Below are 27,290 nucleotides of genomic sequence, written 5' to 3'. Positions count from 1 at the left end.
GGACTGTGCAATGGGGAAACTGAGGTGAATCCTATCTTGGACAGAAATGGAAAAACCTCCTCATTTTTTCAATAATCACTGAAATTTTCCTACATAAGAATTTGGGAGATTAAAACAAAACTGATTTAATTCATGATCATTTACCAGGAGTAGTTTAATTCTAGAGTGGGAAACACTAAGGAGACATAGGACAATTAGAAATCTATATATAGCAATGAACATATAAAAGAAAATAAAGGAAACAAAACTACAGCAGATTTCTAAAAATAGTTCTCTGTTACATACTTATCTGCAGTAGATCTGATTTTTAAAATAATTACCAATACACCTAAGTTGAATATGGCATGTATTTCGAATTGTGTCTTTTTAAACTTCATTGATTAATTGTGCTAACAAAATTTTGGGTTTTTTTTAAATCCATAGCTTTCAGCATTTCTAAAATTTAGTTCCCAATGTGGGCTGTCTTTACCTTTGGGATCACATCTCTATTATAAGGTATTTAGGAGAAATACAAAGAGAGTTACTGCAATATTAAAAAAATGCTTTATTTTCCTTATATACACCAAATTCTATTTATGAGTAAAAGCAAACATGAAATGCACACAAGGAAAGCAAAAAACATGACCACATCTTGTGTGGAATGAAGCAGTTACAGTATCCTCTGTAGGTGTGTTTCTTCATTGTTGGAAAGGTCAACAGTCAGCTATTATCTATTTCTGTCTGAATAGATCTTGAATTTTTTTCTACTGTTTCCATTAAGATCAAAAAGGAAAATAAAATTTTCTTTTGTCCCCATGGTTACTTTCCCTAGAGATTATCATGTGCAGTCTGTGAGGAAGGAATAAACAACAATTCTAACAGTATGAAAGTCAAGGTTTGACCCTCTTGTAGCTTAGTAGGATCAAAATGGATGTGTTTCTGTCTGCCCTTACTCCAAGGTTAAACCTTGAAAGACATTGCTTTTTAAGTTAAGAATTCATAAAGGAAAATCACTTTAACAATTTAGAAATAGCTTACTTTGTTAATGATACAGGTCTATATTTAGCAAATTTCGTCAGTGCAAATGATGCCTCACTATTTGTCAAAAGCCCAAAGTAATTTTCTTTTATTTAACAGCCAAGTTCTATTTTCAACACAGAATAGGAACATTCTGGTTTACCTATTAATAATAAATACATTGGATTACAACAGACTAGCAGAAAGGGCTTGATAAACACTTAACACAGAAGAAAACCTCTCTCTCTGTCCCAGCAGATGGCCTATAATAGCAGTAATACATTATTGATTTCCCTACACTGAATGTTGAACGGTAAGTTACAAAAGAACACCAGCATAATTTTTTTTGGTGTATGAATGCCTGTTCTAGAAAGATGATCCAACCATTGGGTGTCAAATAACAAGTGAAATAAAGCAAAGAGAACGGAACCTGTAACCAATCTCTATATTCCATTTTTTGTTTGCTTTCCATTTTCATATTCTAACATTAAAAATAAAACCCATATCATATACCTGAAATTTTTTACTAAAAAAATTACAAGTAAAAAAGAAACTGTGTTAAGACAAGAGGCCAAATCAGTAATATGCTATAATAGCTTATCATTACATTATTTTTCCTTTATTGGATTCAAGTTACTTCTTTCAATAAGTCAGTAGAGTCCTGATATGGATCTGCTCTTTCCATTCTAGCTTCTACTTATGAATTTTCCATAGCTGAGAACCATAAAATGATTAAAAACACAAATGTTTGTTATATGATGAAATTACTTATAATTTATTTTTCTCTATTTTTATGTGTTCTTTTTAGTTATAGAGTCTATTTTGATTTATTTATATAAAAACATGGAATATATCTTATTCTAATTAAGATCCCAGTCTTATGGATGTACATAATGTTGAGATTCACTGTTGTGTATTCATAGACGTAAGTAGGAAAGTTATGTTAGATTCACTCCACTGTATTTCTTATTCCTATCACCACCTCTATTCCCTTCATTTCCCTTGGATTAGTATTTATGTATCAGAGACCACACTCAACTCTTAGTTTTTGGGAATTGGCTTATTTAACTTAGTATGATAGTCACCACATCCATCTATTTATCGGCAAATATCATAAAGTCATTCTTCTTTATGGCTGAGTAATAGTCTATTGGGTATAGAAACCACATTTTATTTATCCATTAATCTGTTCATGGACAACAAGTTTGGTTCCATAGCATAGCTTTTGTGAACTGAGCTGCTATAAACATTAATGTGACTATATCACTGTAGTATGCTGATTTTATGTCCTTTAGATGTACACCAAGGAGTGTGATAACTAACTCAAATGGTTGTTCATTCCTAGTTCCATTCCAATACTGCTTTCCAGAGTGGTTGCACCAATTTGCAATTCAACCAGCAATGTATGAGTTTACCCTTTTCCCCACATCCTCACCAATATTTATTGTTGTTTGTCAGAATTTCCATTCTGACTCAAGTGTGATGAAATCTGAGTGTAGCTTTAATTTGTATTTCTGTAATTGCTAGAGATGCTTAAAATTTTTTTCATGTTTGTTAATTATATTAATTCAGAATATTCTTTTCTAGGTTTAGTATTGTTGTTACACCATTACTATGTTACCATCTGAAATAAAAGCACTCGAAAAGCACCACTATATATGAATGCATTTATGCACATAATTTTGTTTATGTTGGAATCATATATATTTTGTTGAACCATAACTAAATTTTTGCCATAAGTACCTTATTTTAGTTTTAACAGCAGTATAAAGGATTTCTTCCAAAAAATCATTGAATTTTAAATACACTAAGCATCAAATAGATGTGAAGTGAAGCTTGATGTTCTTTCAGACCTTGTCAAGCTATAATCGACTCTACAACTCCATGATAACTAATGCAGTGAAGCAGAGGTGACAACAGCTGCTAACTGTTAACAAAAATTTCATGTTGCAAGTAGCAAATGTATTTCAGAAAATATGTTTGATGACAGATTTACTGGGAGTGGGTGTAGGAAGAAGTAGTTCCCAATATTTTCTGGAAAACTTTGAATCTCCATGATGCTAAATGTAGCCTGTTTTTGCATTTAGGACCAGTCAGTCATCTTTCTAAATTGCATTAGACAAAGCAAAGACTTCTACATGGGCTTTTGATGTAACACTTGTCTAGCTCATGGTGGGCCCTGTATTCAATCCCCAGCCCCCTGCCCCAAATTACATTATTGACTCACTGTTGAATTATTACCGATTTTTCTTCATACTATATTTGGAGTTCTAAAGTATTTTTCCCCATACATTTACATGTTAATAGTATTCAGTCTATAATGTTTTTGGGGGGGCAGAATTGGCAATATAATTTAAGAAATATAATTTGAGATTGATTTGTTCTTTTAATATTTTTCTTTGAAAGACACTTTTTTAGATTTACTGGTAAAATTATTTCTCATTGTTTTTTCTCCAGGATGTGAGTTCTCTATCCAAGGCCAATATTTCTGGGAGGAGTATAAACTTAAAAATGTAAAAGCCAATTTTTAACACTGTGAAACAAGAATACAAATTTGACTATAGATCTCTTTGACACAGAACTTTATTTTTGAAATTGTACCTTCAGTAAATTATCATATTTAGGTGAAGATTGTACATATTTATTATTTATATATATGCCTAAAATATATACAAAATATATGTAACCTCTATATGTAATCTATATGTGTAATCATATATTGATACAGAACATGTATATGTAATCTCTATATATTATATATGTGTGATCTCATATATGTATTATATGTAATCTATAATATATATATATATATATATATATATATATAAGCTCCAAACAATCTAAATTTTTATCAATGATGTATTATTGACATAATAGTGCATTATTCATAAAAAATTACTGAGTTTGGAACATAAGTGAACACACAGAATTTAAAACATACAAAGACTAATGTACTCAATGATATAAAAATGAGATAGATTGACAAATTGTTTGAATGATGGAATATCTAATAGAAGGGCAATGAAGTAACCCAGGAGTAACAGAGAATTTCATATGTTTTATTTGCTACAAAATTTCTTGTTTTTTAAAAATGAATTGCTACAATTAAACAATTCGGGGACAATTTTTAAAGTAATTTTACATTTTTTTTTTGACAAAAATAGAATAGTAGGGGATGGATTTCCCATACACACGAAACACCAAAAAAAAAAAAAAAAGGCAAAATGCATGCGAACAATGATGTTTAAAAAACTGGATATTTAGAGGCTGGGCGTTGTGGCTCAGTGGTACAGTGCTTGCCTAGCATGCATGAGGCACTGGGTTCAATCCCTAACACCAAATAAAAATAAAAACAAGTAAAATAAAGGCATTGTGTCCATGTACAACAACAACAACAAAAAGCAATCCACTCCATTGTATTATAAAAGAAGGAGGAGGAGGAAGAGGAGGAGGATGAAGAGGAGGAGAAAGAGGAGGAGGAGAAAGAGGAGGAGGAGAAAGAGGAGGAGGGGAAGGAGAAGGGGGAGAGGGAGGAGGAGGAGGAAGAGGAGGAGGAGAAAGAGAAGGAGAAGAAAGAGGAGGAGGGGAAGGAGAAGGGGGAGGGGGAGGAGGAGGAGGAAGAGGAGGAGGAGGAAGAGGAGGAGGAGAAAGAGGAGGAGGGGAAGGAGAAGGAGAAGAAAGAGGAGGAGGGGAAGGAGAAGGAGAAGGAGAAGGAGAAGGAGAAGAAGAAGAAGAAGAAGAAGAAGAAGAAGAAGAAGAAGAAGAAGAAGAAGAAGAAGAAGAAGAAGAAGAAGAACAACAACAACAACAACAACAACAACAACAACAGAAATCAGCAATTCTTAGAGAAGGGAAGAAAAGGAGGTGAGCTCCTGAACTTTAACGAGTGTCCTCTAGGTTCCTATAGTTTTGTGAGTAGAAACCCAGAGAGGTAGAGGTAGACAACAGTGGCTAAATTTGGCAGGGAGCACTGGAGAGAAGGTGAAGCCTGAAATCTGAAGAGGATCCAACTTGGCTACAACACTATGAAGGTAAATTATCTTATGAATTAAAGGGTACACAATATCAACTAGGAATATTAGTGGAATATTATGAACCTTGAGAAAGTTTTGCTGGTTATCATACAGGATGGAAAACTATATAATTTCAAACAGATATTGGTGAACAATGGAGCAAAACTAGGCTTACACTAAGGGCTGCTGAGAAAGCACAAAAAACAAGGTCCAAAAGGACAGAGCTCTTTCAACCAACTTAACTATATCAGATAAAGCTCAGGAATTTTCATAAAAATGCAAACTTAGACAACAGTAACCACGGTAAAAGTCACAATGTTTATAATCCAATAAAATTACATGCATGCAAAAGACAGGAATGTATGAGTGAAAAGAAAAATCTATTAATTCAAACCAACACAGAGATGACACAGTCGACAGAATTAGCTCAAAATGACATTCAAAAGATGTTTAACTGTGTTCCATATACATATGTTCATATATGTGTATAGTATACATATATATGTGATCTTAATAGAATATCTACAGAATAAATGACAATGTATGTACCTTAAAAAAATATTCTGGGAGCTGTGGTTGTGACTCAGCAGTAGAGTGCTCACCTAGCACATGCAAGGCTCTGGGTTCAATCCTCAGCACCACATAAAAATAAATAAAATAAAGGTATTGTTTCCAACTACAACTAAAGATAAATATTAAAAAAGATAAATATTCTGCATGGATTTAAAATTGATTAAACATTACAGAAATAATTAATGAATTTGAAGATGTTGTGGAATGTGGTACATACTAAATGACAGACACATTCATGAGACCTAATAACATTTATATTCCCTGAAGGAGAAGAAGATGGGGGAAGAAATTGAAGATTCAATGCCTAAAAATTTTCCCAGCTTCACAAAAGATATAAATTCACAGATCCAAGAAATTCAATAAAGTTTAAGCAAAAAAGAAATGAAGTCCATTATTGTAAGTCATATTCCAATCAATTGAATTAAAATTACTGAAAAATTAAAAGCAGCATGAGGAACAAAAGATTCCATACAGGAAGAAACATTATTACAGAGCAAAATATTTACCATACTGTTAGAAAACCAGCAATCTGTAGTATTGTACTAATCCAAAATGGCACAAAATAAGAGGAAACAAGGAAAAAATGAAACAATCAGAAAAAAAAAATGGCAAGATGACAAACTTAACAGTATGAAAAATCACAGTATAAACATTTCATTTAAAAGAAATAATATTAAACTGGGTTATAAAGCAAGACCATATACCTACAATGCAAGTCATGTTTTAATTAAAAACAATAATTAAAAAAGAGGAAGGCCACATATTAATAGCAGACTGTTGTATAACACACCTAAAGCTATGCTAACAGAGAAAGTTATATCACTATGATGTATATTTAAGAAAAATGTAAAATTAATATCTCAAATAAATAACTTCATATTGTAAGTCAAAGAAACAGGGAGGGGGAAAAAAGCAAAATATCCACAATATAAACAGAAAAAAGAATGTAATATCAAAACAAATGCATTGAAATAGAAATAACTGAATGGAGAAAATAGACAAAGTGAGGTAGTTAACTGTTATAAATTTTATAATATGATTTGACTAATAAAACATACATATTGTTGCCTGGTGCAGAATTTATTGATGAGATGAAAATATTTCTGGAGAAAGGAGTGTTAAGAATTGATAAAGGTTGATGAGACACCTCACCTGAGTAAATGAACAAGTAACCTTGGTGTCATGGAATAATTAACATGCCTCTTGCAACATTTATTGACTTCTTAATATGCAAATATAGGATACAAATTAGGAAAGACCACAGACTACCGTTAAGATGTGGTCTTCTTATGATTCAGAAATTCTTAATGATCAAACAATAAGATAGTTCATTATCGAAATATGTTGAGACTCTGCATTGACAACAACTTTTTAACAGTGGATTACTTTCATTTTAAAAAGGTACAATTAATCATTTTTAAAATGAACATGTAGGATTTCTATCAAAAACATTTATTCATATCAAATGCTAAGGAGAAATGAAGGTATGACCAACCTAGATGACATATTTAGAAACTGGCCCAAACCATTAAAGGCAGAAACTCATTAAGCATTTGTAGTTACTAATGTGGCAAATTTCTTATTTTCTTTAAAAAATAGGAAGGTGTTATCAAGTTGAGATATTAGAGGGAAAAAATGTTAACACCAATCACTGAAAAGCCAATCCATCATTATAGTGGAACAGCCAAACTATCTCTATTTTCACTATAAGAACATTTTATTACAATGTGTTATTAGTACTATCATATAGATTTGTAAATTTTTGGATAATTGCCAAATTTGTGAAGCCCCCTATGAAGTTACAAATATATGTGATTTAAAAGCAAAAAATAAATAAGAATTTGTTTCTCTTTGAGCATTGCAAAGAAGCTGCATGTATTTTAAACACAGAGTTTTAACATATTCACATATGGGGACAAAAAGGCAATAAACATGTACCATTTCAATAACATAAAAATTCACATTGTATTAGAAATGAACATTCTAGTACAGATAAATTAATCATAGAAAAACTGTTAATTTTTCATTTTATTTAAAGACTTTTTAAAAATAATATGGGAATTTATTTTTTTAATATTTATTTTTAGTTGTAGTTGGACACAATACCTTTGTTCATTTATTTTTATATGGTGCTGTGGATCAAACCCAGAGCCTCACACTTGCTGAGCCACAACCCCAGTCCCTAATATGGGCATTTATAATGATAAAAATATATGTATATTGATAATAATATGAGTATACTGTTATGAATATTTTTATGTATAATGATAATAATATTTTTCAGAGTAAATATTTTCTTGTATAAAATTATAATTTTATAAAAATATTTTATTATATTTATTTATATTATTTTTGTATATGGACTCAAAACTTTGTTTTTATGTGGTGCTAGCATTGAACTCAGTGCCTTGTGAGGCAAGTGCTCTACCACTGAGCTACAACACCAGCTCCTATAAAAATATTTTAAGAGTAAAATATTTTCTTGTATAAACTAGAATGAATCTCATAAAAATAATGTTTAATAATATACAAAATATAAAATTTGAAAACAATCATTTACTTTTTAAACAGGGAGATTCAGTAAATGATTTTCTACTCAACCTAAAATTACCAAATTTTAAGCTCTAGTTATGATCCATAGAATAAAATATTCTAGAACATTTCTTGGTTACAAAGTTTAACATGTTCAATTGTATATTAGTGCCATTAACTAATAGAATTTTTAGCAGAATTTATTTTGTGCAGAAACATTACTTTGCAAATTGACACTTTGGAAAGTCCTAAAATAAAAACTAGGTAATATGTATATTCATTAATATTCTATGTCTTAAGGATGGCATGAAAAAAGTCTACCAATTATTTTTCTTAAGAGTAAAATTTAAAGAAAAGTGGAATTATAGGTATTTTACTAGCCACATATTTAAACGGAAAAGGTATTATTTATCTACCTCTTCTGTCCATTCTAACTTCCTCTACATATCTACACATCAGCACCCATCTGTCCTATTCATAGTTATTTAGGTATCAATTACATTCCCATTCTCCTTAAGAAAATTTTTCTAAGAATCATTGAGATTTTTCACTTATTTAAAGCTTTGAAACAATAAATATAATATTGAAATATTGGAAAAGTATTATAGTCTACTAGTTGTTAGTACTTTAACCTTTCCATTGACTTATATATCATTATTTCTTTAGTAATGATGTAGTATATGAACATATAAGTGTTCATATTTGAATTACGATGAACTAGTGCAATGTTTCACCAAAATTTTAATTTAAGGTAGGTTTAGTGGCTCTTTTTGAAAGTACATAGCTTTATATTTTTAGGAGAGAAATATATATTTCCAATTTCTTTCTTAAATCATTTTTACGTGCATTTTGATTTAACAAAGAAGAACAATGGGGAAGAATCACATCAAAAGTGAGATTCAATTCCCTGACTAACCCTGAAGCTAGACAGACTGCCTGATTTTTTTAAGAACCAAAGTGTCACTATTGGGCTATTTATATACTTAGTGTCTTGATCTTATCATCCTCAGAAAAAATATCATAGTAATATCTAGAATTGTAAGACTCTAATTAAATAATATATCTAAATGGCTTTAAAAACATCTCAACTAAGAGTTTTTAATCTGTGTTTATTTCTGTGGTTGACTGACATTGCGCAACACATTTGTCTCCAGATGGCTTGAAAATAGATTATATATCTGCAAACATAACTTTTCTGAAAGTACTTACTTAATTAAATTGTTCATGGCATCTGGGTCATATGCTGTGACTTGTCCAATGATGCTACCCTCCTTTACATCCTCATCGACTTCTATCAAGTAGGAGTGTCTACTGAACACAGGAGGCTCATCTGTGTCTTCCACAGATATTTTGATTACAGCTGTGTCTTTGAAAGGTCCCAGGTGTAAGAATCGGGGATCAGGATGAGTGTTACTTGCATCCACTCTTAAAGTGTACAGCATTTTTTTTTCAAAGTCTAAATTCTGATATTAGATAAAACAAGAAAATATTAGCACAATTTACAAGCCATAACCATAGGTGAAAATTTCTAGATATAAAGTCCTGATTTTTAATGATACAGGCAATTAAGACTAAGTAACTTACACACACACACACATCTATATATGTGTATATATATATATAATATAATATATATTATATACCTGTGTATATATATATAATATATATTATATAATATATATTATATAATATATGAAATAAATATGTAGATTTTTTTCTTTTGCCTCATACTTACTTATACAGGTTTAATTAAATATAATGGAATATGCAAGTAAGATTGATTCACATTCAGTATTGTACTTCAGTATTTTTAGGCACAGATAAATGAGGTATTCTTTAATGAATATAATGATTATATATTATTGGCATTAAAGTTATACATAATTAAAACCAGAAGAAAAGTTGACTGATGTAAAATCTCAGAGAAAAATTGTTTATATTTCATTTATTTGACTGTAACATATGAGTAAATTGTAAAATAATATTGACCTACATTATTCCATGTAAAGTTTCGAAATATTCCCCTAAAATGCATTAAAAATTAGTATAATCAACATAAAACACATGCCATTTTTATCTTTTATTTATTTATATAAACCATTACACCTAAAATTAGAACATTTTAAAAACTGTGTGAAATAACAGTGATAGCTACATGCTTATTTTTTCTCCCATAAAGAGAGATTAAACAGGTTACTTTTAGTATTATCTTAGTTTGATGGCTGTCTACTACAAATGCAAGCAATTGAGCTTTCAAACCACTGTATAAGTGTGAATGATACAGACGCTTTACTTATTTGAAGTGAAATCACAGCTATTCCCACTTACGTGAAAGGTAGACAGCATATAAAAGAAACAGAAAAATAAATCCAAGACTTTTCTTCCTTTACTGAGAAGCAAGAATAAACTAAAGAGCACTCAAGGGAAAAATGAAGACAGCAAAAAGAAACCTGTTTGACAGTTATAATCCCTTCCTGTGTATCCTTGTCAGTGATGACATCGAACATGTCCGCTCCCTCTCCTTCGGCAATGCTGTACTCCACCTCAGCGTTTTCCCCCAAGTCGGGGTCATTGGCTTTTATCCTTCCAAGATGGGTTCCCAGAGGTGCAGACTCAGGAGAACTAAACTGGTACGTACCTGTAAATTAAATCAGTACTGCTTTGGCATTTCCTTTTTAGATGATGAAATTGTGTCATTTCTTCTCTTTTTTACTTAAATAAATTAATTCTAAATTGGAAGAGATTTCCATATTATTGAATTTTAAGGTGTCAAAATTTATAGATTTATTAAGTTAGAAGAAGAATATATAAAGGCAAAAAATTCATAAGTGAGAAATATAAGTTTTGGGAAGCTATTTACAGATGGGAAATGTGATATCAGAATCTAAAGTTATTTATTTAAAAGAACATAAAAACCAACTATTTATTGCTTATATGGAGATTCAAAATTGTTATCACATATTTTTACATCAGTACAATTGTTTTAAAAATACGTGTTTATTCTTTTATTTTTTTAAATCAGGGATAGAAAAACAACTCTGCAGAGATCAATGTCAATGCTCCCCTCACTTTTATTTTGTGTTTATTTGTTTCAAATTTAATGTATTTTTAGTAGATTTTATTTTGTTTGTTTATGTTTTCTGTAGACCCACCCATTCAATACCTCACATTCTGTTATTCCTGAAAGTATTTTAATTTGTAAGTATTCAAGAATCAATAGGAAAAATGTCCAAGAAAAATTAATTAAAGTAAAAAAATACTTTTAAAAATATTTTTATGTGTTGGACAGTATAGTCAAATGTTCTCTACAGTAGTTTATTTTTCCTCTAAATAACAATGTAGGTATTATCTTCAGGATCAGGTTGAAGAAAATCATCCTCCAAATTTAGGTAAAGGAAAATGCCAGTTGTCTCTGACTTCATAGTCTATTCTTTTTCCAGTGTTTGATAGTTAAAAATATAAGCTTATAAGTCCACTGTATGAGTTTAAGTTGTCTTCCTGTGCAAGGTAATTAAATTTTCTAAACTTTGAAAACCATGTTTTCATCTATAAAATGAAAAAGAAAATGCTAGCATTTGAATTATAAGGTTGTTGTATTATATAAAATCATGTCTGTAATTCCTTCAGCTCAAGATCTAGTCCTCAGCATTTTATTAGTACTATCATACTTTCAAATATTTGTTAAGATTAATTAATTAATTAATTAATTAAAATAGATAATTTGGATCCAATCAGACCAACTGCAGAGACCACATTCCAACCAGGAAGATCATTCAGAATTTAGCCTGGGAAGTTTTCAACACTCCAAAAAGTAGAAAAGGATAGTAAAAAGCCGAAACTGCAAAAGAACCTTATGTCCTTGTTTTGTCCCTTTGCCTACCCAATGAAGGAAATGATACCCATCACTTGAAAGAAATTGTGCTTCTGTGTGTGTGCGAATAGAGGGATGGGTTTTGGATTTGATAGTTTGCATAAATTACTAGTGAACTGATAGTGCAAACATTAGATTTAAATAATTGTATGTTTGACAAGTTTTTCAACAAGAGATCACTAAACCTTCCTTACTCTGTGGAAATCGAGGAGGATTGTTGTTTACATCTGTCAGAGTGATGTTCACTGTTGTGGTTCCAGAAAGGCCTCCCATCTGGCCACCCATATCTTTGGCCTGTATAACCACCTGGTACTGCTCTCGATTTTCTCGGCTCATGTCTGGTAATGCAGTTTTTATTATGCCTTTTGAAAAAAAAAAAGACAATTAAACCACTGGTTTTTAAAATTAAGTTATTTAAGATTCACTTTATATAAGTTAATCATAGCAAATAGATAAAACACCAGTGTGATTAAGCATATCCTTCAATGCACAATTAATTCAACATAATTCATAAAACCGAAAGATTTTTCCCATGGGTTATTCTCCAGGAAATCAGTACATCCAGATGTATATAATGAGAAATATACCATGTCATAAGTGTTTTACCTGACTCTGGGTCCACTGAAAAATATGGCTGTCCTTGCAATATACTGTAGACCACTTTGGCACTATTTCCATAGTTGGCATCGTCTGCATCTGTTGCAGTCACTTGTACAACAGATGTACCTACAAAAAGCCCCCAAATATAAACACGTAAATACTTCCAAATTGGAAAAATGAACTTGTGTACTTGTACTATGTAATAATTTTTAATAATGCAGTTAGTAGTATTTACTAATAAAGACTAAAATAAAAATTTTAGTAAAATTCACTAAAAAATGTATACTGATATCTATTTAATTTTATATTACAAACATTTCTTTATTTTTGGTTAGTAAGAAGTCCCAATCTTTTAAAAACTAGAAGTGCTTTAAAAATTAGTTTTAGGAGATAAACAAAGGGAATATATTAGTTGTTTCACCTACACACATGTATGTATATATATGTATGTATACTTTATGTACATATACATAAAAATATGTACATATTTTTTAACTCAATTGCTATAAAGACTAAAGAATGATTTTAAAATCTTAACTGAAACCTACTATGGATTCCCCTGAGCAAAATGATTTTGTAGAACATTTTAAGTACATTATACACAACTTTTCAAGTTTAATTATATCACTCCGATATTAATGTGTTTGAGGACTGAGTGAATTCCTCATTGGTTCTGTCATCTATCCTGATACCCCATATATACTATTCACTCATAAACTTCTCTAAGTGAATTGCAGTGAATATCTCTCAATTTTGAATGCATATACTAATGCAAATTTCATTAAATAAATATGATGTCCATTGAGATTAACACTAACAACTCATTTCCCATCAAATCATTTCAATAGTACCCCATTAATTCAGCGACAGTTGTTTATGTTTTCTTAAATTAATTCACATACAATGGTAACTTGAGTTCACCCACTAAAAACATCTCCTCATCTGTAATGGAATTGATATATCCTGTGACAGGAAACACTACATACTCACTAGATCCATGTCAATTATAAGATTTATCATTGAAAAGTTATCCAACCTCACCCCAAATTTTAAACTAGTTTTCTCCTTAATAATTTTTGAAAGTTCATCTAAGTTGTTTTCTAATTTATATTTAAATTTTTGTTTAATCATATGTGAGTACAAGTGAGTTAAAATAAGAATTGTTTTCACATTTGGATATCATTGAAATATAAATTACTAATATTTGCTTATAGGTTGAAAATTTCATTAGTTACTTCATCAAGTTTTGGACATTTCCTATGTTACTTGTCCCTTTTGTTTTTTCTAAGTAAACATTTTCATGTTTCACTATGGGTACAGGTAAAAACAATCTTCTGTACTGTACATTTCCACTATTATATATATATATGTGTGTGTGTGTGTGTGTGTGTGTGTGTGTGTGTGAGAGAGAGATAATTGGAGACAATAACTTAATTTTATTTATTTAGTTTTTTAATGTGGTTGTGAGGATCAATCCCAGTGCCTCACACATACTAGGCAAGCACTCTACAACTGAGTCACAACCCCAGCCCCACATTTTCACACTTTTTAAATAATATTTTCATGGTGAAAAAGTTTTGCTTGTTCTATTTATGGGTGTGTGATCTTTAAACTTGTGAAAGAAATGCTTGGCCTTAAGTAAAAAGAAAGTTTAGAGAATACAAATCACCCCCATGATGTGACTGAAAAACTAGAACACCATATAATAATACTCACATTCCATCCCTCAGATTCTTGGTAATACTTAAGTATGCTTTTGAAACTGGTAAATGCTAACGACATGCCTCTAATGTTTTATTTATACCAACAAGTTAAGAAAAAAGAAAACACCAATTGTTTTGGTGTACAAGGGATGGATAGGTTTTTATTTTTCCACAAAAATGTAATGATTCATTAACAGTGATAAAGTAAAATGATGCATAGTTAAACTAATAAAGTAATAAAATAAAATGATGCATAGTTAAACTAATTTTGCATGGATTTATGTAGACAGGTTAATGTAAAATACACTTTGGCTATTATACCTCTCCCTTTTTCAAAATTTTATTTTTAAAAATTTTCTTCATTTTTTTGCATTAAGAATATAAAACATGGGAAAATATAACAAGGACTAGGTGACAATTAAATATCACATTTCTTATTTCAAAAAATTGAGCATGATTTTGATGTTGCTATTTTTGGAAAACTCTTAGAAGAATTTTGTATACAATATCTTTCTTTAAACAGAAAATATGTTATGGAATCAAAAATGTTTATTGCATCCCTTAGCTAATTCCTGTCTTTAATATAAAGCTAATGTTTAATATTTAAGAAAATTCAAGACACAAAAGCTAAACTCATAATAGAAAATCACGTAAAAGTATTTAAAAATAATCAAATAATTTTTTTTATGTTAAGTGGTGTTTGGAAAAGCAAAATCATTTATTTGGCGGTGAAAGAAATATTCATAAGCATTACCTTTATGGATGAAATATAAAAGTAAAAAGGTTTATATCACACAATGTAACCCAATAATACCAGTTGTTCTCCTCTATGCTTATAAACTAAATCAGGGGAAGTTAAACAAATTCAGGCTATCTCACTTTATAGAATACATTCTGTCCATAAAACAAAAGGGAACTTTCTGTTTCTATGCCTTATAGGCAGAAATAAAATTATATTTGCAATATACGGTTTTGAACATGATTCGAATTTCAAAATACAATTTCAACCAACTCAGCTAGTTCACTCAATAGAATATGAAACTCTTAACTTTTCAAATGTAAATGAACCAAAGAGTATAGATTTCATATCTAAATATCTATCAATGTATTATGCAGTATGTATGTACCTATCTATGTATCTAGCCAGCTACCTACCAATCCAAGTACAGCTATGAATAAACTAAAATATAGTAAAATAGTTGTGCACAAGCTTACTTAGCTATTATTAAAATTACTAGTTTAAAATAATTTTCAACTGCTAAACACAAACAGTATTGGGAAAGGAATATACTGCCCTACTGCTTTTAGTCTTCTTTAATAAACACGGTAATATTGAAAAAAATATATATGGCCTATTATATTGTATAAAACTTTTAAGAAATTATTTTTCCCTTTATGTATATTGTACTTATATAGTACATAATGCATATTATATATATATTTTTATATACAAGTTTGTATGTATGTGTGTATATATATGAGAGATGTTAAGAAATTTGTGAGATCAAATAAAGGGAAAACGAACAGAACTGATCCATGAACTGGAGGAACCAAAGGAAAATAAGACAGGTAGCATGGTTTTTATCCTATTCTGTCCCAAGGCATTCCTTTTAACTCCTGTATAAAACATATTGAATTTAACTCAGCCCTATGAGACAATAAGGTGATGAAGATTAGACAAAAAAAGAAAGAAACAACTATTCACTCTTCCATGGATGTTCTTAGAGTACTGACCAAGTTAACTCTCTGCCTATGCCTTCAGCTAAGACAGTCATTGACTTGGGGACCTATGGGGAGAGCCCCTTGCATAAATATTTATGGCATGGGGGCACCAGCAAAAATAGGGATGATATTTCTAGACAGTACAATGGAACCTGTTTAAAACAACCCATGAATTCAATACATAAACATTAAAACTGTCTTTTGTTCGATATAAATTTCTTTTCATGTGAAATATAAACTCTGAATTTCTGAGTTCGTCTCTGGTTCTATTCAACAGTTTGTCCCTACTACTTACCAGTGTATTTCACTTGAAGTCATGAGAACTAGCATGTATAGAATACTAATGTAAGCTAGGTGGGATTGTCAGTACTTCATTTGTATTATTACTTTATCTTCTAAGTTATAGGCCTTGGGGCATGCAGAAGTTACTCTTGATTATAAACCTGGGAATTGCAAGACTGGAATTAACTAGTCTATTCTAAATATTTCTAAATATTTTATCAAATGTTCTGTGTAGTGTTATGGATATTATTGGATACGTTATTGAATACAGAGCAAGTAAACCTCAAAAAAAAGGACTGAAATAGGACCTGAAGAAGTTGTTGATTGTGTTATTTCTATCAAAAACTACAGAGGAATTACTGGTTGGAAAATTGCCCAGTGTGAGGAGGACTGGCTAAATCTCTTGGAGTACATTTAGGGAAATATCCAGGCTTTGAGAAAATATGCATGCCAAACTACCAAATTTATACAAGAGCAACCTGACCAAATAAATGGAAAAAGGAAAATGTAGGGACTTACACTAACATTTTAATAGAAGTACATCCCATTTTCTGTAATTGCATGTATTTGTGTATTATCAAGTTTAAAGGCTTAATCAGAAGATGATAATGCAGAGGCTGGGGTGGTGGCGCAGTGGTAGAGCGCTCACCTCGCACATATGCATCCCTGGGTTAGATCATCAGCACCACATAAAAAAATAAATAAATAAAATGAAGGTATTGTGCCCAACTACAACTAAATTTTTTTTTTTAAAAAAGAAGATGTTAATGCATTTCAAATTTTATGAACTGATTAGAATCATTCACATTTAAGTAAAAATGGGGTATGTTAATTATAGAGCTAAAATGGAATATGATATATGGTTTTGAAAGAAAGACAGGGCAAATTCAAGGACAATGATTGGCGAGGGAGAAAGGAAGTGACAAATATTTTCAGAAGAAAAGCAAATGTAAAGGAGATGCAGACTGAAGGAAATTCTTGGAGGGTGAGAAATTTTATTTCTTTCTATTAAACTTCATTTCCTCCTCAGCTATTTGTAGTTTGTCAACCCACTGATTAAATAAAAATCACTAATATAATGAAAATAAAATTGGAAGTCAGTTTTTGTGCATTATTTCATATATATATATATATATATATATTATGTATATTTTAATTTAATTACACATGTGCTTAAACTCTTAATATGGGTAATACATAGTCTGAGAAACTCCTAGATATCATCACTTAATTTTCCTTCATAAAATTATTTACTTGTACAAATAAAAACAAAAAAAATATGTTCACTTGCAATAATTATAATGAGTTCATCTTTTATTTTATTTTCATAAAAAATGTATGTGGAACACAATGGAATATTACTCAGGCATAAAGAAGAAAGAAATTTGGCAAATGTTGGTAAATGGATGGAACAGGAGAATATCATGCTAAGCAAAATTAGTCAGTCCCCCCAAAAAGGCCTAATATTCTCTCTGATAGGCAGATGCTAACTCACAAGAGGGAGGATGGAGGGAGGAGTGGAGCTTCACTGAACTGCACAAGGAGGAATGGATAAAGGGAGGGGAATGGGAATGGGAAAGACAGTATAATGAATCAGACATAATTTTCCAATGTTCATATACATATGCATGACCAGTGTAACTCCACATTATGAACATCCACAAGAATGGGAAGTTATACTCCATGTAGGTATGAGATGTCAAAATACATTTTACTGAGATGTATAAATAAAAAGATCAAATAAAAAAGGTATGAGAGTTGCTACAAAGAACAACACAAATTCAGGTCATAAATACATCTACATTTTACTTAGACATTATGTGTATGAGTGTGTATAATAGTATCTAAAATTATATTGAAAAACACAGTGTTTTCCCCCCTTTACTCTTATTTGGATTTAATTTGAGAGGGGCATTTAATTTAATATAGTATATATAAAAAATGCTATTTAGGGGGGCTTACTCAGGTTCTAATAAAATAGAAGATTTTCAAATTACATTTTAGACAAGTATAACTAACAGTGCAAGAAAATAGTGAGATTGTTCAGCTACTTCTGAATTTATTAAACTATGTTTTCATTATCAGTCTAGGCTAGCAATGAGCTGACTCTGTGTACTTTGAGCAAGGCATGTTAATTCTTTTGGACTCATGTGTAAATATTTATTAAAGAAAGTATGCAAACCAAAATTATAGTGCCTTTGACATACTATATTTTATATAATAAGATAATTAAAAATAGAAACACAAAGTCAATTAGTGGACCATAGAAGCAATACATTCACCAATGTCAGTAATAAAGAATAATAACTATCCCCTACAAAAAGAATCTGGATTTATCTGTGTAATTTTTTTCATGTACATTTTTAAATTTTTATTAATTAGCTTCAATTAGAGTCATATAACTTCTTGTTGTGTAACTTTTTTTGTGGATTCCTATCATGGAGTGCAATTGGCAATGGTAAAAAAAAATTCTCATTTTTAAAGCCTGATCAGAGGTTGCCCTGCTTACAACTTAATCTTCTGTAAATGAAATACAGGAATTATTTTAGAATGAGACAATCTACAAGCCTCCATTCACACATAAAGTTTATATTTTGTATTCTGAAGAACTGAATCATTGAAGACTTAATATATATATATATATATATATATATATATATATATATATATACACACAAAATGCTTAGTTCAGTCTTGATGCCTTTATGTACTTAGTAATATTAATATAATCTAAATTAGAATACTAGTATAAGGAAGAATCTGATTAGGCAGACAGACGGTAGGAATGTATAGAGTGAGAGATAATAGTTCATTCAATATCACTATAAAATTCAGGAGAAAATACAGGCTTTTTAAAATTTAAATATCAATAGTCTCTTATGATATTCTGTTTTAAAATGTGAAGTAATGCTTTGGAAATTTTTAAAGTATATTTATATTTTAATCAACTACAGTCAAATTTTCTCATATTACAATATTTATGTTATCTTTTGTGTGCTATTGAATTTCCTATACATGTCAAATCTTTCTGAAGAAAGAAAAGTATAAGTTTTGGTATTGTAAAAGGTAAAAATATCTGTTAAAATATGACACATATAAAATGTTTTACAAATTTTAAGGAGTATTATCAAAAACCACATCACTTGAAAACAATTCAATAGTAAATTGAATACTAAAGAGGAATATAATTTAAAATGTACTCTCATATGAAATATAAAAAGACCATGATATGTACCTAAATTACCCTTGTGATGGAACACTATAGACCAATCCAAGGAACTGTACCAGGCTAACAGATATAAGAATAATATTAAAGAAAATATATCCACTCATGTTTTATTCCAGGCTTTATGATTTCACAGGACTCCTTTTTATCCCCCAAAACAATAGAACAGCACTTTTTTCAAACAAATGAGATTTTATTTGCCTTTAAAAGAAATTACTTCTTTATAAACTCTTGGTTCTTCTTGCCAGATACTCATATTTAACAAGTATTTTACATAAAATCCTCAGTAAAAATGTGTACAAGTATTTTTTCTACCTACATAGAAGTTATTTTAGATTGAAAGTTATGTTAGTTAAAATAACATCAAATATATACTTAAGACTATTAACCCTCATATGCAGCTTGCATATTTTGTATACCATAAGTTTTATCATTTTTAAGAAATATTTTATACTTAAGCATCTACTCTTATTAACAAATATAAACCGCCTACATGAATAGTGATAAATGTAGTCACTCAGATATTAATATTAATATTTGGATATTAATGAGTTAAATTTAAAATCTTAGGTAGATGTAATATGAGAAACAGTTATTTTCATTTTCCTTTATAAACCTTTGTTCAGTTGTGGAACATGAACAAAAATAAACTGAAAAACAAGAAAAAAAGCCTGGAATCTTGCCATGAAGCTACCAGGTTATTTGATACTAATCCAGTTGCTAAATCTTTGTGAATTCTGAATTGCTAATTAACAGAATGGGGATATAAACTTTTATTTCCCATGCTTCTTAAAAAAAAGTTTTTTGAAAGATCAAATGAGATAATGCTTCAGAATAAATTTGTCAAATGAAAGCTTTAGGTTTTGTAATTCAAAATAACGCAAGCAAAGTTGTCCAATATTGCCTGCACTATTATTCCTTTCCCTTCTCATAGAAATGTCTTCTACTTGCTCTCATTTGAGTGACAATTGAGTAGAGCTGAAGGTATCCATGACAATGCAATGAAATAATTGTTCTCAGTAACTTGTTATGTAATAAGAGACTCTAAGTACATGTAATTGAAACTAAATAGGAAGTTTACACTAAATAGCAGTTTTATGTTACAGCTCTTATCATGAAAGAGGTCACATATCATAACCACATCCTCATATAATTTAGCAAACAAATATAGTGATTAGTTGACTAGGAAATACCTACCCACTCCAGACATTTCAGGAACACTGGCAGTATATAAGTCTTTTGTAAATTTTGGCTCATTGTCATTGATATCATGAATTTTAATGATAAATTCTGATTCTGGTTCCACCTGTCGACCAGTCTTTCTGTCTATAGCCTTGGCTCGAAGAATGTAGAGGGATTTTTCTTCTCTGTCTAATTTCTTTGCAGCATGAATGTCTCCTGTATTTTCGTCTATGACGAACAGACTGCCAGCCCCATCTCCTGTTAAAATGTATTTTAAATTTCCATCTCCTTTATCTTGGTCAGTATGAAGCTTCAAAGAGGTAAAAAAGAAGAGTTCTGTGAACACATGCATTATTACAGTAAAAATAATTTTGGCACATATCAACTAGACAATATCACTACAAATATGCTATCTTATTTTCATTGAGCAGAAACTAAACATTTCAGGTTTTGTTTTGCTAAATATTTTCAACAATTTCATTTATACATCACACGAAGCTAGACTGAAATAAAAAGGAAAATAAATGTATCTCTTTCAATGCATAGTATTTGAAAGATATTTTTAAGTAGAACACTACAAAGAAATCTTTGTTACCTCTAGAGATAAAAAAAAAATACGTTAACTCAGATCTTGAGTTTTAAATACCAAGTAATCATTGTAATATTTAAAATAATGAAACTCAAAGTTATGGTATAAGGAATTTCTGAACTTGATATAATGCTAAGTTTAAGATGAATAACTTAATTTTAAATTGATTTTATCACCATCCAATATAACATTGTCAAACTGCAGACTCTGTATTCAGGGAGGCTAGTCAGAGAGAATTTCAAACTCATATTTTCTGTATCACTTTTGAAGAGTACCTTTTCAACCACAATATTCTCACTTGGAGGAAATTATTTTGTAGACATTTTAAATTTAAAGTGAAACAAAACATGACTTTCCTCTTTGTCCATATATATTAGGTCTTAATAGAAATAAGTATTTATTCACAAATTATTTTCTTTCAAAAACTACCCTTAAATAACTTCTTAATGTAGAAAGCTCACCAATGAAAATTTAAAACAGTTTTATAATCAAAGAAACTTTGATTTGTAAAAGTTTTAAAAGTTTTGGTAATTCTTTAAAAATCAGATTGAGAAATAATAATTGTGTATGTTAAAAAATTGTGGATTATGATATGATGTTTTGATGTATGTGTATATTGAAGAATGAGTAAATAATTACAGATTAATTAAATCAGGCTAATTAACCAATCCATCATCTCAGTCTTATCATTTTTTCTTCTGAGGTAAAGTCATTTACAAAAAAATGTATGGAGAAAGTGTGGTGTTATTTAAATGGTACAACACTTCACCTATACAGGAAGAATAACCTTCAGTGATTTATTGTACAAAATATTAACTATTATAACTAATAATGCTCTTAATTTCAAAATTGCTAAAACTGTAGATTTTAATAAGACTGGAATCCTAACTAGTCTCCCCTTCTGGTATAGTCTTATACCACATTCATCACAATTCTTATTGTTCTGAACTTACATATTTATCATGTCCAAATCCATCTTTGAATTGATTGTTTATATAAATGCTGCTTTTTATGTTAGCCAAAGTTTGAAACTTGTTTCCTTTTTTATCCTTCTTTGTTTTAAATCTATTAAAATAATCATCATATGTAATCTGTCATTCTTTGAAATAATTTCTTCATTTGTCTTCCCTCCTTGGCTAATACTCTGGCTTTTCCTCCAACATACTTCCCCAGATCACTGCAGTAGTCTCCTGATCATGCTACCTCTATTCTTGCTCTATTTCAAACATTTTTTCACTTTTCTACATCACAAATATAAACATTTTACTAGAAATTAAAAATCTTCAACAAGGCATAGTGTTTATGACCATGAATTTTAAACTAGGATTAGTTTCATGCAAATTTAAGTATTATATTGGGAACATCCTTTTGCTTTTTTTGTTTATTTTATAATTTAAGTCTCTTCCATTGAAAAGGGATAATGTCAATATTTAAAAATAGCCTTTACATTATTATCATTATAATTTCCTAATGTCTGTTACCTCATTCACACATCCATAATGTGGCCCTTCATCCTGGAGGCTCTGCTACTTTGCCCCTTCTTTATGCCTCCCATACCTACCAATTGTTTTGTTTTCCATTGTTTTTTTAATTTCATTTCTCAGGAAGCCTTTACCTGTTTTCACAGCTGGTGTTTCCATATGTATCTTTTCACCTTTAAACACCTTCCACTCTTTTTTTGTTTTCTCCTAAATAAATAATTGGCATATCTCATTTTGACATTTTCTTTTCAGGGCAACTTCTAAGGTAACACTTCACTCCCCACCCTGACATTCATCAAGTTAAGTATAGTTTTGAACCATGCTACTAAAAGGTAAAATAACTTAGGAAAACATAGATGTCCATTTTAAATAACTCAATATATATTTCTTCTCTCACACACACACAAACACACACACATATATTTATACATGTATATTCATAAGAAAACCAAATGATTATTCTCTTTCTAAATAGCATCTTCTCAAATAAATAAAAGGATTTGTCTATCATTGATTAATAGAAAAAATCAGAATAGAAATAAATTAAATTACATATTAGAAATCTCTAAAGTCCATAATACTTTATTGATCAGTGATTATTTTTCCTCAAAACATTTATAAAAGTATTTTGTATATTTATCTCTGTATCACCTGTTCTTTTACTTTAAGAGGAGAAACAAAATAATGAAGAAAATTATTGGAAAAAGATGATGGAGATGGATGGGTAAATAGAGAATAATGTAGTTATGAAAGTCTGTCAATTTGGCAAAAATTGTAGAATTAACTGAAAAGTTTACTTTATTGAGTTGGCTAGGCTAATTAATGTACTAGAGAATCACCTGGAGCCATCAAAATTATGGTCTACATAAACGTTGAATGTAAATCTTTGATTAAGCAACATACTTTTAAGTAGGATACTAATGGTGCAATGCAGTTTATCTTTTCATGGTTTTATGTCATTATTTTTCATAAAAGTAAACAACTACACATAATAATTATTAAAATTTTAATTCATCTTTAAATATCTTTAATTTTTAAGCTATACATATTTTATGCATCTTAGGAATAAATTTGTATTGATTTCTTGAAACAGGAAAACAAAAATAATCAGAAACCACATATAAATGAATTATAAAGTACCTCTTCACAGTTATATTCTAAGATTCTCTGATTCATGCTTATTATACCTACAGGAAAAGAAATGTAAGAGATTTGTGAATTATCTCTATTGTCCTGTATAATTTTAGAGTGTAAACATGGAAGTGTCACTTTGATGCTGCAATTTGCTTAAAGTCATGGAATACTAAGTACTGTGGACAAAGAATAGATAAATTTTTCAGTGACATCTATTTAATTCTTATAGTAATTATTGATAACCAACTTAGGTACATAGCAGAAAGTCTAAATGGTTGTAATAAACTCTATAGAAATTTTGAATACATATGAATATATAATAAAAAATAATTGTACTTTTTTTCTATGTCTTTTCCTGTTATTTTCCAATGTGTTTAACATAATGGTATTATTTTAAGGAAGTATTTTCTTGCCTTTTATGATTTAAGTAATGTTCAATACTTTATTGTGTTGCATTGATCTCTTCATGAAACTGAACTTGTAATTCTCAAAATTAAATATGATTCTACATCCTGTTTAGATTAATGTTTAAATACTCATGGAAATACTTTCACTTTCAGTTATTTTATCCTCATTCAAAATACATAACAGTCTGGAAAATGTTTACATAAACACAATAGCTTTCATAATCACTCCTCTTCTATTTGAATGGTTTTATAATCAGTGTTACAATGTCAAAGAAATGGAGCATTACACATATTCTTCACACAGAGGATGTTGACTAAGACAAATTGAAACATTCATGAAATTATAGGATATTATAAAGAAGTATACTGTCTGAATGTAATTTAATTTATAAATAAAAGATTTGCAAAAAATGGTAAAATCATTTTACCATTTTACTATTGAGATTGTAATAATGGTGATTTTATTTTTTATATCCACCTGATCTAATTTCTTCCAAAATATTTTATACATAGCTTTTTATTAAAATATTATTTTCAGGAATTTTTATATAATACCATACATACATATTAAAAGGTCATTTTTGCAATTATTTTTAGTATATTTTTAACTGATACATAAAAATCATACATATAAACACAATATTAGTTAATAGTTAATACACATCTACATTGTTTTTGTTTAAATCAGTTTAAACATATTTATATCCTTGATTATTTATTATTTCTTTATGGTGAATACTTTAAAATTCATTTTATAGCTATTTGTAAACTTACTTTATTTTATTTATAATCAATCCAGAGTGCAATACCATACCAGAGCTTTTTTAATGTTTTACTGTAACTTAGTACCTATTGATCAATCTTTCTCCATTGTTCCCACATGCCTACTCTAAAAGGTTGAGGTATTTTGTAAATGGAAAGAAAATACTGAACAGTAGTGAAAAATGGTTGTAAAGGTCAGGTATGACCATGCGACCACTTGCAGAAACAAGGACATACTTTTTGTGACTCTTTTTCTTTATTTTGTTGAATGTATTTGTGAGTATGTGTGCAAATATTTCAAATAAACTTATTTTATTCACTCCATTATCATGTAATATTAAAGATGGTGACCTGAAATCTTACAATTTAATTATTGCTAATTATATATCATGGCATTTATGTTATAGCATATTATTGAGAAAATAAACAGAACTCAAGGGTGAAGGTAAACTCTGGGGAAGGAGTTAGTATTTTATTGTAAGCAGGGTTGCTGTGTCATGTTAGGTGGGATTATGACCTTGTTTCTGTTTTATTTGGAGACAATGTGTTGTGTAAAGAGATGTCACCTGTGAAAGTCAATTTGGCAAGGATGGGAATTTTGATGATAATTTTATGTGTCAACTTCACTAGCTTGTCCAGATATCTGGTAACATATTATTTTGGATGTCTGGGTGAGGGTGTTTTGGGATGAGATTAACCTTTAAATCCATAGACTAAGCAAAGGGTATTGCCCACCACCACCACATGGGATGGTCTTCCTTCAACGCCTTGAAGTCTTGTGTACTAAGAAAAATCTTGAGAAAGGAAGAATTTACCCTGACTATGAGTTGACACAGCAGGCTGGTCATGCTTTGGACTCAGATCCAGGGTAGGACTTATTCCATTCATTGAGTTCTTTTAGACTCAGATGAAAATGATATCATGGATTCTCACCAGTTCCAGCTTCCCATATCTATGCTTCTCAAACTCTACAATAATGTAAGTTAATTTCTTGCAATAAATTGACATATACTTGCTGTTTCTCTGGAAATTTCATATAATCTAAATTCAATTTTTTAAAAAATATAAATAGTGAAATCAAAACAAATTCAATAATAAATCATTTTCAAAATAAGGAGTGAGGATTTTTTGTTGTTTGTTTAAACTTTTAAAAATGACCTTAAGACATAAATTATATTCAATAAAAAGTGTACATTTAATTTATAAAATATTATAATTTTGACACATATGTATCTGTCATTGATATTTTTTTAATTTGATTAGGGCAATAGCATCATAATCGCTTTATACTTTGCTTAAAATGCTGGAAGTCCAAAATATAACAAACTCCATATATAATATGAATAGTCCTTGTATGTTCTTAAATATATCTTCTTATTTTATATCATCTTATTTGGTTTGTAATGAGAAAAGTCATAGATAATACCTAAAATAACTAGTACAGTACAGTATTTTTGATGATTTCATGTCCAAATACATTTCCAAAACATTGTAAAAAATGATATGTTTTACATTTTTTCTAGCTCCCACTTGTAATCTCAGGGTTTTGAGAGATCAAGGCAATAGGATCACAACTTCAAAGCCAGCCTCAGCTGGGGATGTGGTTCAGTGGCTGAGTCTCAGCTCCTGAGTTCAATCCCCAGTACCCTAAATAAATAAATAAATAAGCAAACAAACAAATTAATTAATTAATTAATTTTTTTCATTTATTTCAGGTAAGTCAATTTATATATTTAAATCAACTCATATTAAATATTGCTTCATGACTACTATATTAGAGTTTGAATGTGTAGTAAATGCAAAGTCAATATAATATTGTTACTATGTGATATCTTTACACCATAAGGATTTTGTGCTTGTGACTGGGCATGGTGGTACACACCTGTATAATCATAAAGAGGCAGGAGGCTGAAGCAAGAGGATAGCAAATTTGAGGCTAGCCTCAGCAATTTAACAAAACACTGTCTCAAAATTAAAAGTAAATAAAATAAAGGGTGAGGGATGTAGCTTGTGGTAGAGAACCCATCGATTTAATTTCTAGTACCTGGAGGGCAGCAGGGGGTATTCCTGCTTGGTTTAAGATACAATTGACTGAACTTGAGTTCTTTGGGAAGAATTTTATGGCACAGAAGTGGCACATGCACAGAATTGCAATCCTGCCAGATACAGAATTCAGGGATGTCATTGTGACATCAATATCCTAGACAGTATACAAAG

At 29.8% G+C, this 27,290-nt stretch overlaps 1 protein-coding gene across 2 annotated transcripts in view; it reads right to left on the bottom strand.

Annotated features, from left to right (window-relative positions):
* The window catches only part of LOC113186243 (cadherin-9), a 99,044-nt gene that overhangs the window by 12,824 nt on the left and 58,930 nt on the right, over positions 1–27,290 (bottom strand). Inside the window, exons 2-6 of one of the 2 annotated variants that reach the window (XM_026393638.2) lie at positions 20,716–21,010; positions 12,592–12,711; positions 12,180–12,347; positions 10,565–10,752; positions 9,324–9,577 (exon numbers count right to left, since the gene is read on the bottom strand). In XM_026393638.2, the coding sequence (XP_026249423.1) occupies positions 9,324–9,577; positions 10,565–10,752; positions 12,180–12,347; positions 12,592–12,711; positions 20,716–21,010 (1,025 nt within the window). The remainder of the gene's footprint in view (positions 1–9,323; positions 9,578–10,564; positions 10,753–12,179; positions 12,348–12,591; positions 12,712–20,715; positions 21,011–27,290) is intronic. The other variant, XM_026393639.1, reaches the window with a different exon arrangement.

The sequence above is a fragment of the Urocitellus parryii genome, chromosome 1, assembly GCF_045843805.1.
Source record: "Urocitellus parryii isolate mUroPar1 chromosome 1, mUroPar1.hap1, whole genome shotgun sequence".
NCBI lineage: Eukaryota > Metazoa > Chordata > Mammalia > Rodentia > Sciuridae > Urocitellus > Urocitellus parryii.
The sequence above is the reverse complement of the archived record's forward strand: the minus strand, read 5'-3'. Positions and strand labels throughout refer to the sequence as shown.